Source organism: Centropristis striata, chromosome 3 (assembly GCF_030273125.1).
Source record: "Centropristis striata isolate RG_2023a ecotype Rhode Island chromosome 3, C.striata_1.0, whole genome shotgun sequence".
Classification (NCBI taxonomy): domain Eukaryota; kingdom Metazoa; phylum Chordata; class Actinopteri; order Perciformes; family Serranidae; genus Centropristis; species Centropristis striata.
Window position 1 is genome coordinate 41,045,703 of NC_081519.1, and position 15,502 is coordinate 41,061,204.

General features: G+C 39.1%; 1 protein-coding gene and 1 long non-coding RNA gene across 2 annotated transcripts in view; one reads left to right on the forward strand and one right to left on the reverse strand.

Moving 5' to 3' along the window:
• Positions 1-15,502, reverse strand: part of LOC131962507 (uncharacterized) — a 234,028-nt gene that overhangs the window by 210,063 nt on the left and 8,463 nt on the right. The gene's annotated exons all lie outside the window — the stretch shown is intronic.
• The window catches only part of megf6b (multiple EGF-like-domains 6b), a 92,969-nt gene that overhangs the window by 60,673 nt on the left and 16,794 nt on the right, over positions 1-15,502 (forward strand). Inside the window, exons 7-22 of the mRNA XM_059327355.1 lie at positions 1,305-1,430; positions 2,126-2,248; positions 3,711-3,833; positions 4,313-4,450; positions 5,872-5,994; positions 6,226-6,348; positions 8,450-8,620; positions 10,214-10,345; positions 10,455-10,583; positions 11,587-11,715; positions 11,855-11,989; positions 12,454-12,588; positions 12,693-12,818; positions 14,340-14,471; positions 14,860-14,988; positions 15,087-15,218. Coding sequence (XP_059183338.1) covers positions 1,305-1,430; positions 2,126-2,248; positions 3,711-3,833; positions 4,313-4,450; positions 5,872-5,994; positions 6,226-6,348; positions 8,450-8,620; positions 10,214-10,345; positions 10,455-10,583; positions 11,587-11,715; positions 11,855-11,989; positions 12,454-12,588; positions 12,693-12,818; positions 14,340-14,471; positions 14,860-14,988; positions 15,087-15,218 — 2,106 coding nt within the window. The remainder of the gene's footprint in view (positions 1-1,304; positions 1,431-2,125; positions 2,249-3,710; positions 3,834-4,312; positions 4,451-5,871; positions 5,995-6,225; positions 6,349-8,449; positions 8,621-10,213; positions 10,346-10,454; positions 10,584-11,586; positions 11,716-11,854; positions 11,990-12,453; positions 12,589-12,692; positions 12,819-14,339; positions 14,472-14,859; positions 14,989-15,086; positions 15,219-15,502) is intronic.

A 15,502-nucleotide genomic window follows, 5' to 3' on the forward strand; every position in this document is an offset into this window, starting at 1 on the left:
TGCTCGGCCTCTACCTGTTGTTTTCTCTGAAGAGAAAGAGTCCAGGACCAGGTTTCATCTGTTGCTCTGGAGAAGAGAAACCCAGACAGGGAGGATGATTGTGCTGGCTCTGCCCTCAACCTCATCAGTAGACCAGCGCTGTCCGTCCACAGAGGTCCTGCCATTCAAATCTCTCTGTGATTGTTGGCCCTTTTGTGACTCAGAGCAAAGCGATTGTCGGAGGTTTTCGCTGAGTACAGGAATCAGTCAGTAGAGTGGTCGTGACCTCTGAGATTAATATTGCCTTGGAGGTGACACTGCAGTTAAATCAAAAGTCTGAAATACTCATGAAAATGCCGTTTGGATTCATGGGAATTGATTTATTTTTTTGCTTAGATGGTGGATTTTCTCATTCTCTGTGATTGCACCTGATCAGATCTCAGCCAAGGTTAATCGTGCACAGTGGCGGTTCTACACAGGGGCCTCCAGGGGCCACTGCCCCTGTGAAGAAGCCCTTGGCCCCTGCTGTGGCCCCTGTGTCAAATTAATAATAAAATTATCAATTTATAACGATGAACAACAGAACAATTCTTACCTATTTTTTGTTCAAACAATATCTCATTGTGCACAAAAGGAACCCAGAATGTGTCCACTGTATAATAGTTTAATTGTGCAATAAAAGCTTGTGTATATAAAAGAAGATTATTCTCACTGGACTGCACTTTCAAAATAAAAATTAAGTAATTGTGCACAAAAATGAGAAATGTCATTGTCATACAAAAATAATTATTGTTGGTAAGTCTCATTGTTTCAATCAATGTATTTGTATCTTCCAAATATACTTAAATTATATTTTTAAATAAGCTAAAATAAAGGTTTTGAATGCCTAAATATCATATCCACCGTTTTTTAATGTGCCCCTCTGATTAAACACTGGCCCCTGCTTGGCCCCCACAGTAAAACTGGTCTAGAACCGCCACTGATCGTGCATTCACATGCTCCTCCCCATTTCTAACTGACTTTAGCGTGTTCATGAGCTTGAAGTTGTAATATAGAAACGCTACAAAGAAGATTTTGTTTTACAGGTGAGCAATGAAATTGGATTGGGAAACTATTTTTTTTCTGGTTATTTCCACATGAATGCAGCACAAATGTCCAACAGCAGTCTGATTTATATTCCCTAGACCGTGCAATAAAAAGAAACATGATTTAGGAAAATAAATTAAAATGGAGAGACGTGTTTTGCAAAAGAGAGCCCTGCATTCATTTAAGTTTCTCTGGCCTTTTTCTGATGTCTCTAAGTTTTTCCTTTCTTCCCTTTTCAGCTGTTCATTCGTGCGCCATCAGCAACGGAGGATGTGAACACTTCTGTGTGCAGCAGTCTGCCGCTCATTTCCGCTGTCGCTGCAAGCCAAATTACGTGCTGGCAGAGGATGGCAAGCATTGTCAGCGTGAGTGCCCAAACTGTGGTGCAAAGCAACACTAAACACACATCAACACACGGCACAAGACAGAAATGAGGAATGATAAATGGATCGGCTCTTCAGGGAAGAGCGCCAATAAAACTGAGTACTTTGTAAGATTATGAAAGTGTGATTCTCAAGATTTGATCTCAACATTAAAACCCCATTTGCTGAAACTGCTGCCAGTTGTAATTATCTGACAGGATGTCTGTGCTGGAGCAGGATTAACTGTCATCCCTGGGATGAGACATTACATTTGGAGTGAATCACAGCAGTCTCTATCATTGTTTTTTTCTCAAATTAGTATTTTGATGTCCTTGCAACCGAGCACGGCTCTCTGAGGGTGGGAAATTATACATGTATGTATTTAAATCGACTGTCTCTCAGATGCTTTAATTTTGTAATTGTTGGCTGAGAACGGCTTCCTCTAATTTTTGCAGAGCTGAAGGTACTGGACAGGCTTGCACAAGTCAAACACATAACTATGCAGAGAGGACAGTAAAGGGAGGAGGGGGGGGGGGGGGGGGGGTGCAGGGTGGCAGGGTGGATTTAAAGCTCTCCACCTGCTCTGCATTAAGATGTCAGCTTTTACAGTTTTACAGTTATTTCTGCGCCAGAAGTGGTCCCCACTGGACAGACACCAGCGGATTTATGTTTATGAGCGTGTGCTTTCTGTGTTGCAGTGCAGAATCCCTGTGCAGATCACAACGGAGGCTGCATGCACGAGTGTCGTGTTGATGGTGGGAAAGCTCACTGTGACTGCAGAGCTGGTTTCATCCTGGCTGAAGACGGGAAAACCTGCGAAGGTAAATTCACCACGAACATTAAAAGTCACATTATAATAAAGGGATCATAAAGTAAAGAAAATATGGTAACACTTTACAATAACCATCATTTATAAATGGTTAACAGATAGTTTATTAATGTTTAATCATCATTTATAAATCGTATATAGGCCATTTAGAATGGTAAATACATAATCTATTAATGTTTAACTAACTACATAATTTATAAATGACAAATAGATGGTATATTAATGTAAGTTTATAGTTACTTTACCATTAACAAACTATTAAATTATAATGGATTTGTTTCTTTATAGTTTTAGTTGCACTGATTATAACATTTTAACACCATATTAAGTATGTTAATGATTTTGAAATTATTTTTATACCTTTAAGAAATTGGTTGAAAACATTTCAAGATTAAATTTGTATAGCACTTTGTAAATGGTTAATAATTGGTTTATAAACCATCTATAAACATCACTTAGATGGTTATTGTAAAGTGTTACCGAAAATATAATAATATACATGTGTATATATAATAAATGGTTTACAAAATAAGATGATCTGAATATGTAGATAATATTACACACTCAGCTTTCTCTGCAGTTGTTAATGGACAAACTAAGAAGTATCTGACATACTCTGATAGTTAATCAAGTGGATCAATGATCCATTTAAAAAATATATTTTATTCTTCTGATACTTCTTAGACTGACAATTTACCCTACAGACTTCCACCAGAAATAAGATGGACAGTCATTACTTTTTATTAATTCTTGACCTCTCGCCTTGTCCTTGAAGAGAACCTGATTTTTTTTGTATTTATTTACTTCCACCTTTTGAGCACTTTAAATATTTTTTGTCCACACTGACTCAAAAGTTTGAGGATTGTAGAGAAATGGAAATTTGAACATCTACGTTTCCATGGCATCCAGAATGAGAGCAACTAAATGTCATAAGTTTGTCAAGTGCAGCTCTTTAGAAACAGAAGATAAGAAAAAAAATACAGGATGGAGTGCTTTACAATGATAAAATTACATGTGCAAAGTGCTTTACATGAAAGTAGTCATAGAATGAGCATACAAATGCATGATAGAATGCAATAATTAATGTAAAATAAGAAATGGAACACTTTGTAATTAAAACAAAAATAAGATTAAGTAATATGAAAATATAATATGTAGAATGCATAACATAAGATGGAAAATAATACTGAATAATTATAATAAAAATAAAGTTAGAATCACCATCCGTAATTGCAGCATGCACATTTGCATCAACAAACACTGCAAATGCAGAATTTTCAAGCCAAAGTTCCCTCATCTGTATCTATAAACAGAGTTAAATGTGTGTGAAAGAAGGTTTTCAAGTGCAAACATGGATTTGAATTGTGATAAGATGTAAATGAACCTGTGCAAACCAGATGCATTCCTTCCATTTAATTCAGTGTTTTGTTTTGTTTTTAACATTTTTGTCACAGATATTGACGAGTGTGAGACAGAAGAGGCCCACTGTGCTCACGGCTGCCACAACACACTGGGCTCGTACGCCTGTGTGTGTAGCGCTGCTTATGAGCTGGGATCTGATGGAAAACAGTGTTACAGTCAGTTTTAAGCACTTTTAATATTATCGCATACAGTACAGGTTTGGACACACACCTTCTCATCAATGCGTTTCCTTTATTTTCATGACTATTTACATTGTAGATTCATCAAAACTATTAATGAACACATGTGGAATTATGTACTTAACAAAAAAGTGTGAAATAACTGAAAACATGTCTTATATTCTAGTAAGCAAAGGGTGGCTACTTTGAGGAATCTACAATACAAGACATGTTTTCAGTTATTTCACACTTTTTTTGTTAAGTACATAATTCCATATGTGTTCATTAATAGTTTTGATGCCTTCAGTGAGAATCTACAATGTAAATAGTCATGAAAATAAAGAAAAACGCATTGAATGAGAAGGTGTGTGTCCAAACTTTTGGCCTGTACTCTACATAGAATCCTTATACTTGGCTTGTATCAAATATTTCCATTCTCTATATTAACGCACAATATTTCACTGTGAACTTAAAAGGAATTGAGATGGAGATTGTGAACAGCTGCGAGAACAACAACGGAGGCTGTTCGCACCACTGCCAACATTCAACCAGCGGGCCTGTTTGCTCCTGTAACCAAGGTTACAGACTAGACGACGACCTAAAAACCTGTGCTGGTAAGAAGCTGTGATGCACTTTCACTAATTACAAGGCATGCTCATACATTACATCAACACAGTAACTTTCCAAAAACGTCTTATTGAATTATTAGAGTTTAAATAATTAGTGGAATAGTAAATTGTCGTTTATGACTACATCTTTTCCTACAAAACCATCATAAAGTTAAATCACCATCTCTCTTTTTGTTGAAACTGAACATTATAACCTTTATTAATAGAGGATTAATTGCAGGACTGTACCCAATAGACTGGCAACTGAGTGTATACTTAATAAGGGATTCTGAAGGATTTGGATTCAGTGATCAAATTTGATGCTGGATAAGCATCAAAATGAAATGACCATAGTGGAGGGCTGTGTATTGGCAAGAATGTGGCAATATGATACATATGGTGATACAGGGCTTACAATTCAATATATTATGATACTGTAAGCAAGTGGATTTGTTGCAATTTCTAAACAATTTTAGGGAAAACTGTCACAGTATGGACCACCTCCATATGCGTAAAGTCGGAGTAAATATGGAAAAAGTTCAAGGAAAGTTCATTTATATACTGTAGCACAGTTTGAAATAAGGCAATTCAAAAACAGAAAACACCTCTTGGCAAAATGCAAAAGAAGGATACCGTAAAAGGATATGTAAAATCCAGTTAAAAGTGGTTCAGGAAAATAAAAAACAAGCTCAAATCGAAGCTAATAGAATAAGATATATACACTACTGGTCAAAAGTTTTAGAACACACCAACTTTTCCAAAATGTAATTGAAAATGATGCAGTTTAATGTCTCAGTGTACTCTGAAATTAATGCACATTTGCAACATTTAAAATTCTTTATTGAGCATGATAGTGTTTTGAAAGTAAAAAAAAGATTCAAAATCACATTTTATGTTGGACTAAAGGACTAAAAAAAGACACAAAATGACCAAAAAAAAGACACAAAATGACAAAAAATGACACCAAAAGACACAAAATGACTTACAAAGACATGAAAAGAAGTCAAAAATGGACAAAATAGCCCAAGACTCCATAGAGTTAAGTTGTTAACCCACTTCTTGTTCCCTGAAAAAGGCCTATTTGTATAATTCTGAAATGTACATTATTTTTCAGTTTTGGTTAACCTTACCTTTTTTTATTTACCTCTGGCAGTTCACCACTTACCTTTGTACCCTTTCAAGCTGTTCATTTGACTTGAACTGCTTGAATTTCAATAAAAAACTGGAAAAATCGGGGTGTTCTAAAACTTTTGACCGGTAGTGTATAAAAATATAACAATATTATATTACTCTGCTTCTAATGTCCACCTTAATTGTCTGTTAAACCTGCACAATTTACATGATTTCATAAAAACATGAGAGCAGAGGAGCGTGCAGAAGTACAGTGGCTTCATAATTGGCGTCTCTGTGCTTGTTGTGTTTGGCAGACGTGGATGAGTGTGGAGAGCAGAGCTCCTGCTGCGAGCAGGACTGCACCAACTACCCCGGAGGTTATGAATGTTACTGCTCAGCAGGATACAGACTCAACACAGACGGATGTAGCTGTGACGGTATGTTTTTGGTCAGAAAGTGGATGCAACTCACACTTTTATGAGACTGAATATTTATTCTCTGTTGGATTTGGGAGCGTTCCGGTTTGACGTCAACACAAACATGCACAATGTTGTCTTTGTTTAAGTTTAGTTTAGTAGTAAAGTGAGAGTTAAATTGCTTTTGGCTTCTCTCAACTTCTCTTGATGTAGCAGAAGTGTTTGAGTGTGTGTTGCGTCTGTGTTGTCTAGATGTAGACGAGTGTCTGGCTGCTAATGGCGGCTGTGATCACACTTGCCAGAACAGCGCAGGTTCCTTTCAGTGCTTCTGCCGCCGGGGTTTCCGTCTGGACGAGGACCGGCAATCCTGCATTCGTGAGTATCAACATTAGAGTGGCAGAGTTGGAATCCAACCAGAGAAACTGTTGTTGTCAAACTGATGAAAACATGCTGTGTACAAAGTCGCTCAGTCTAGATTGTGAGTGTTAAAGAGCAAGTTTGATGGAAAATAAGCATTTTTTTTTTAGACTTTCAGCGAATATTTGCAGCTGTCCAAGTGTTAAAACATAAAGCTTGTGCTCTTTTTATGTTCTACAATTTGAACAAGTCATTCTGCACAAGCCCACAGTTTAATGCAACAACTGGAACAAACTAGATAAGCAGCAGGAATGGTAATATTGCCAGCCAATGATGGTAGATAGATAGATAGATAGATAGATAGATAGAGAGAGAGAGAGAGAGAGAGAGAGAGAGAGAGAGAGAGAGAGAGAGAGAGAGATAGATAGAGAGAGAGAGAGAGAGAGAGAGAGAGAGAGAGAGAGAGAGAGAGAGAGAGAGATAGATAGATAGATAGATAGATAGATAGATAGATAGATAGATAGATAGATAGATAGATAGACTTTATTTATCCCAAGCTGGGACATTACAGTGTAGCAGCAGCATTACACACAGAGACAATGACAACACAATTAAATAAAAAGAACAACCTAGGCATACTTCAAGCAATAAAATATAAAAATACAATAAAATACAATAAAAATACAATAAATGTAATGTAAAAATAAAGTGTCTAAAGAAGGAGTATGTATTAAGGAGTAGAATTCCAGTGTAGAATAAATATGAATATGCAGTATAAAAATGCTGGTGCCGTGAAACAATAAGGTGCAATGAACAGTGTGCATAAAAAAACACATAAAGTGCATAACGACGGTACGTAATGAACCAGGCTATTTGTTATTGTACAGTGTGATGGCATGTGGCAGGAAAGATTTTTTGTATCTTTTTTGTATAGTCGCCCTTTTTCAAAGTTTAGTGTTTAATAAGTTGTGACAGTGAACCATCATGCATAAGGCCAGGACTGTGAAATTGAAGGAGTTAAAATGAACTCAGCCCTCATTCATTTCATTATAAACTCTTGCGCTTTTCCCACTGTGACATGTCAAAAATGTCTTCAGGGAAAAAGGACTTTACAGCCTGTTTAATTAGAGCTAGGTACGGAGCTCTGGAAAATAAAGTTTTGGTGAAGTTGAACTGCCTTTCATGGAGAAAATGTCTCTAATGTGCATCACAGACGTACAGGATTTATCATAATAATAAGGAAATGGCCCATCCTTTAAATCTGCCTTTCTTAGCTTAAAGCAAACCTACAAACAGGATGTGATAGTTTCAGTTGTTAGCACTTTCAAAACAGATATAAGTATTGTTTTGATCATATTTGTCAACCTAAGTAAAGCTACCAGGCTTGCACCTCTTCTCAGATTTTATTTGTATTTTTTTTTTTACGTTTTATGCAGGAAAATCATGTTAAGCAAAATAATCATAGCAAAGTTGTTGTTTTTGTACATACAGATCAACATGGTCTCACAGGAATCCGTGGAATAGCCACGGAATCACTCAAATTTCCGTGAGAATGACACGCATATCCCGTGGCTATTCCAACATACAAAGTGATTATGTACATTCACTGAGTGAATATTTAGAAAATAAAACATATATTTCTCGCTAGAAATGTGATCAAAATCCATTTTTATGCAGAAACAAAGTCAAAATATTCATTTTTTCACTAAAAATGAGAGAACTGTCCGCCATGTTTTTTGTTCTGACCGCCGGGACCTTGAAAGTCACGTGACTTGGAACAAACCAATAGGAAAAAATATCCATGGAATAGCCACGGGATATGACTGTCATTAACATGCATTGTAGCGAAATCCGTGACAGTTTCACGGAAATTTGAGTGATTCCGTGGCTATTCCACGGATTTTGAGTTGAGCAAATCCGTGGCTATTTCACAGATTCCTGTGAGACCATGTTCATACAGATATGTCTACTCTCCTGTTTTGTACTTGCTTAACGTTCCATCATGCTTGTTCGCAAAAACAACCAAACATTGTATCACATCAGAATAGTGGATTTTTATTCACTTAAAAGAAATCTGAATGGAATACACTGTACATGTGTTGTACTGTGTATAATGCAGCACTAGAAGATGCGGTTGAAGCCCTGTCCAGCGGAGGAGCCATTGAGTTGCCTCTCATTCGGCCCCTGCTCACACTGATGCAGGACTACAACCAACCCCTGGAGCGATATGACGACTACGAGGACGACGAGGGCGAGCTGAGGGCCGAGAGTAACCTGGAGGAGAAATTCGGTGAGTTTTTTTCTCCCCAAAAACCATTAACCAGTCATTATCATCAGGAGGAGCCTGTATCTGATTACCTGAGTGTGAGTCCCGGGAGGTGAAGCTGTCTGACAGACTCGTTTACCGCAGGCAGAAACAGACCACATGGCGGGGGTTAATTACTCTGCTGCATGCTCCCAGACTGTCGGTACATACTGTTACACCGCAGCGTCTTTGGCAGGAATGCTGAGTCTTATATGTCCTGGCAGCCCGCAACAGGAAGACGGAGGCTCTGTTTTGTGTCGCCCAAACTTGACAACAGAAGAACAATTAACATTTATTGTTGCTTCACTGGAAGCTGACAGGAGTAACGCCTGCAAAACAAATTCAGATATATGATATTTTTGGAGCTGACAAATATTGGACTGGGTTTGGAAACGTTGTCCACTCAAATACATTTGTGGTTTGGAGTCAGTATGCAGACAGTCTGGTTTGAGCCAACATATGTGTGTATATAGCTAACTACGCTCCTCCTAACTTCACTGAAAATAATTCATGTCAAACTTGACATATTCACAGCAGTGGCGGTTCTAGACCAGTTTTACTGTGGGGGCCAAGCAGGGGCCAGTGATTAATCAGAGGGGCACATTAAAAAACGGCGGACATGATATTTAGGCATTCAAAACCTTTATTTTAGCTTATTTAAAAATATAATTTAAGTATATTTGGAAGATACAAATACACTGATTGAAACAATGAGACTTACCAACAATAATTATTTTTGTATGACAATGACATTTCTCATTTTTGTGCACAATTACTTAATTTTTATTTTGAAAGTGCAGTCCAGTGAGAATGATCTTCTTTTATACAGTACAGGCCAAAAGTTTGGACACACCTTCTCATTCAATGCGTTTTTCTTTATTTTCATGACTATTTACATTGTAGATTCTCACTGAAGGCATCAAAACTATGAATAAACACATGTGGAATTATGTACTTAACAAAAAAAGTGTGAAATAACTGAAAACATGTCTTGTATTTTAGATTCCTCAAAGTAGCCACCCTTTGCTTACTAGAATATAAGACATGTTTTCAGTTATTTCACACTTTTTTGTTAAGTACATAATTCCACATGTGTTCCTTAATAGTTTTGATGAATTTACAATGTAAATAGTCATGAAAATAAAGGAAACGCATTGAATGAGAAGGTGTGTCCAAACTTTTGGCCTGTACTGTATACACAAGCTTTTATTGCACAATTAAACTATTATACAGTGTACACATTCTGGGTTCCTTTTGTGTACAATGAGATATTGTTTGAACAAAAAATAGGTAAGAATGGTTTCGTTGTTCATCGTTATAAATTGATCATTTAAATATTAATTTGACACAGGGGCCACAGCAGGGGCCAAGGGCTTCTTCACAGGGGCAGTGGCCCCTGGAGGCCCCTGTGTAGAACCGCCACTGATTCACAGCTACTCACATCCAATAAGATAATCTTCTGCCTTAAAAATCAGAAGCAGTTGTTTGTGTTTGTGAGCATTAAATCCTCCAGAGTGAACAGTCATGCCTCAGCCAGATGTTTGTGCTGTAAATCAGTCATCCCTCTGTTGTTTCCAGTGTGTTTGGATGACACTTTCGGACATGACTGCAGTTTGACGTGTGACGACTGTTCGAACGGAGGAAAATGTAATCTGTGGAAAAGTGGCTGCGACTGCCCCGACGGATGGAGCGGTGTCATCTGCAACCAGAGTGAGGATCGGCTCGACACATACAAACACTCCTGACACGCAAACGCCACAAACAGCTGTATACTGTCACTACCGCAGTTGAGGAGTGTGTTATGTTTTGTTTCTCACAGCGTGCCTAGAGGGATATTTTGGAAAAAACTGCTCCTTCCCCTGTAAGTGTAAAAACGGTGCCAGCTGTGATCCGGTCACTGGGAGCTGCCGCTGTCCGCCCGGGGTCAGTGGAGACCTGTGCCAGGACGGTGAGCATTTGTTCCTCTAAGATTTTTTTAAGTAGGGTTGTATAAGGCAGTAGTTCTCAACCTTTTTAAGTCGCGACCCCCAATTTAACATACATTTTGTCCGCGACCCCCGCTCACTGAACAGAATCTCACACGCACAGTTCAAACAAAATGACCAAAAAAGACACAAAATGACCAAAAAAGACACAAATTGACCACAAAATAATCAAAAAAGACACAAAATTAGCAAAAAAGACACAAAATGACCAGAAAAGACACAAAATGACCAAAAAAAGACACAAAGTGACCAAAAAAGACACAAATTGACCCAAAAAGACACTAAATGACCCAATAAAGAAACAAAATGACCAAAAAAAGGAAACAAAATGACCAAAAAAGACATAAAATGACCAAAATAAGACACAAAATGACCAGAAAAGACACAAAATTACCAAAAAAGACACAAAATCACCCAATAAAGAAACAAAATGACCCAAAAAAAAGACACAAAATGACTAAAAAAAGACACAAAATGAGCAAAAAAGACACAAAATGAGCAAAAAAGACACAAAATTACCAAAAACAGACACAAAATTACCAAAAAAAAGACACAAATTGACCAAAAAAGACACAAAATGACCCAATAAAGAAACAAAATGACCCAAAAAAAGACACAAAATGACAAAAAAAGGAAACAAAATGACCAAAAAAAGACATTAAGTGACCAAAAAGACTAGAACAGATGAACACATGAACACTTTAACACAGTGGAGACAGAGCTGACTTCCAAAATGATTTGGCGACCACCAGAAATCATCTCGTGACCCCAATTGGGGTCCCGACCCCAAGGTTGAGAATAGTTGGTATAAGGTACTTATCTATAGTCAGTGCTGAGCAATGTACTACTGTAGATGGGGGCTGCAGCTAAATGTATTTTAGTCACCAAAAAAATTCAGTAACTGTTTAAGTGTTACTATATTTTAAATATTTTCAGAGTTGACTTTGACTCATTTCCTGTGTGCAGGCTGTCCTAAGGGCTTATATGGGAAGCAGTGCAATAAGAAGTGTAACTGTGCCAATAACGGGCGCTGCCACCGAACCTACGGAGCCTGTCTGTGTGATCCTGGACTTTACGGACGATTCTGCCACCTCCGTAAGTCCTAACACTGACTCTGACCCTTGAACTCACATGTAAGGAACCCAGAGTATAAAAGAACAGAACCAGCTCGTAAATACTCAGACTGTGGCTGTAAATCATTTCCTCCTCTTCCTCTCCGTTTCTTCTCCTTCAGCGTGTCCTAAGTGGACGTTCGGTCCCGGCTGCTCGGAGGAGTGTCCGTGTGTCCAGCACAACACTCAGGAGTGTCACCGTCGCCATGGCACCTGTGTCTGTAAATCTGGTTACCAGGGCAACACCTGCAAAGAAGGTGAGCACCATCACACCGCTCTGCACGTCAACAGATATTACTTAAATTTACTGTCTGTGGTGTTCTGCTCTAGAGTTATATTACTGTACAAATTACAGTAGATGATTTTTTTGAGCAAGTAAATACAAATGTATTTACAAAAACTAAAAGAAACGACAAAACACAAGTCAATATCCCCATCCTTGATACACCAGTCAGATGAAGAAATCTGTGTGGGAACAATACAGTTTTATGTTGTGAGACCTGATTCAAGATATCTTTAGTTTTATTACCTCAATGGGTTTAGACACGCTCAGAGGGACACATAAATCAGCACACACCAAGTTACAGCCAAGTCGGTTTGCAACATCATAACAAAGTGTCTGAGTCAGTCTAGGATCTCCTCTATAGAGGACACAGTTATTAAAAGAAAGAGAGATATTTTGTTGTCTTTACTTGATAAATGAGTCCTGTCGTGTCCCCAGAATGCAGCCCAGGTACTTACGGCCCCGGCTGTGAGAAGAAGTGCTCCTGTCCTCCAGAAGTGTCGTGTGATCATGTGACTGGAGAGTGCCAACGAAAATGCCCTCCTGGTCTTCATGGAGACGACTGTGAACAGGGTAAGTGTCTCGAGAGAGAGGACACACTGTCCTCACGCTGATTTGTCTCCAGTTTTCATCCCCCTGTGTTGTGACACGTCTCTCCTGTGTGTCCTGTGTGTCAGACTGTCCAGGGGGAAGGTTTGGAGCCGGCTGCGTGCATGCTTGTAACTGCAGCGGCGCCCCGTGTGACAAAGTGACGGGACAATGCAAGTGTCCAGCAGGGACGTCAGGAAAGCACTGTGAGAACTGTGAGTGAAGACCAGGATTATTATTGTGAACGGAAAACTAGCAGTGAAAAATGTTGTCATGAAACTAAGGCTACGTTTACATGATGACGGTCTGAACAGAAGACGCAAAAGTGGCGTCGCTTCTTCACTTTTTATTCCGCGTTTAGACGAGCGTTTTCGGGAGGAAATCTGCTGCATATGGTGACGCAAAAGTGTGTGAAATTCGATTGTATGCAGCCAGGCGGCATCACTTAAAGCGATAAGAGCATCTTTGGGCATGTGGAAGTTTTCACGCCACACATTTTCATCAGCTACTCCTTCCACAAAGTTCTCCACCATCACTAGATCTCCCAGGTCTCGTCCAAAGCCGTCTGGTTTGCCTCCGACCAATCGGTGCATCCTAAATGTGATAGAGGTAATTCCAGATCCTTCTCTGTTCACTAATACTATCTGTACATATCCTGTACATTTGGTGGAAAGACTCCTGTAAGTTTATTAGAGCTGCCAGAGCAGCTTGAAGGTCCAACGTATGGAAATAATCCCATGTTTGTTTATTTCCTGTACTGGAGCATGTATGTGACGTAAACACATACGTGACGTGAGCAGATCAGATCAGAGTTTTGTGTCTTGGCAGTGTAGACGACACGCTACGGCGGAGCGGATTCAACTTTTCCACTTTGGAAGGTGGTTTCAGATTTTTGCGTTTTTAAGCACCAAAAACGCTGTCACCGTCTAAACGAAAGGCACTTCCGATAAAATATTTTGTCGTTTTTACCCGCAAGCGTCCTCGTGTAAACGGGGCCTATATAAAAAGGATATCCTTTAAGCTACTTGAACTTGAATATATTTCTGTTTTAACTTTTTTTTTTTAAATGTTATTATTCATTCGACTGGCAAAAGTACATACAGTGAGAAATAAGGACTTTTCTGGGTCTGATAATACTCCAAAGATGGCCAATTCTGCACAAGGTGTCAACTTAATATTTAGTGCTTCTGCAAGATGTTAAAAAATAGCTGTCCAGTAAACTTGCAGACGGGGACAGGACCAAAACATGTGTGTCATGTTTGCTGGTGTCATGTGACATCTGTTGCATGTATCTGCGATATTGGGATACATTTTGGAGAGTTTGGAATTGGTAAAATAAATACGGTGGACAACCTTAAATTGTATCAAATTAAGCCTGAAGCAAGATGTACTGTTATTTACTCGAGTTAATGCAGAGTCCCAGTCACTGTCATCTATAACTCTGCCAAGTTCTGTTTCCCAGTCTTTTCTGATTTTATCAAGGGATGTCGCTCTAAGATGGGAGACTAATTTTTACATTTTTGAGATAAGGCCTTTCTGATTTGTGGGAATGTCCAAAATTGAGTCAATTACTGAGCTAGGCGGAATTTGGGGGGAAGAGGAGCTATTTGATTTAACAAAGCTACGGACTACTGCTACTGATTTTTTTTTTTTTACCATTTTGGTGCAGACAGATTCATTAATTTTTTGAAGACTTTGCATGATAACACTGATAAAATCTTGACTCTTTCTCACAGTGTGTTCGGAGGGTTTCTGGGGTCCGGGCTGCACAGAAACCTGCCCGGTTTGTGAGAATGGAGGCGTGTGTGACAAACACAACGGGTCATGTAGCTGTCCTGCAGGGTTCATGGGCAGACTCTGCCAAAACTGTGAGTATCAGCAGTGTGCTTTTTTTCCAAATGGTTTCCATAGCAACATGCATTAAACAGTGAACCAGCTGAGGAGGTCTGCAGCTCAGTGGAATATGGAAAGCACACAGTGGTGCAGTTTGGACAAGAAATACAGCAACCTGTCAGAAGACAGAGGAGCGGTTTTTCTCCGAGGTCATTAGCTAATATTCCTTCAGACATAATTTCAGTGGGAAGAGCGAATATAATTCCATCTCAAACAACCGCTGGCTCTCAAAGCCTCATTTGACGACTGAATCACAGAATCGAAGCTGTCATGGGAACTTGCTCTGCTTCCATGCAGTCCGCTGAAGTCAGTTCTGGTAGATTAGTCTTGATGGTTTAGATTCTGTTTTTTTCCCTTGTGCAGCATGCCCGGGTGGACGTTTCGGTCAAGGATGCCAAATGAAGTGTGTGTGTGAGAACAATGCTCGCTGTGATCCGGTGAGCGGGCGGTGTACCTGCGCTCCTGGCTGGACTGGACACAACTGCAGGAAAGGTAACAGGGCTGCACCTTACAGCGACTAAAGCTTAGGAGAATGGTGTGAATGATGACTGAAAGATGTCTGACACTCGAATGTGTTGTTTCTGTTGCAGCCTGTGATGCAGGGCACTGGGGGGCAAGCTGCGCAGAAACATGCGACTGCAGGAACGGAGACGGCAGCTGTGATGCTGCGACGGGCCAGTGCAACTGTGAGGCTGGCTACACTGGAGCACAGTGCCACCAGAGTATGTATTTACAGCAAGTAAATTAATTAACAAATCCTGAAATATATCTTAAAACACAGCCTAATCTGCAAGGCACTTGTGCAAAAACTCAGTGTTGACCAATTGTTCCTAAACATTTAATCCAAATGGCTATAATTTAATGGTTTGATTCTGCAAACTGTCTTTTTAATTTAGAATTACAAACACAATTAATTATTCCGTCATGATTTCAAGTGAATGTGTGTTTTTTAAACGTATCATGTTTAAAATTCTTTCACACCAGAAAGTCTTATTGTCATGCACCT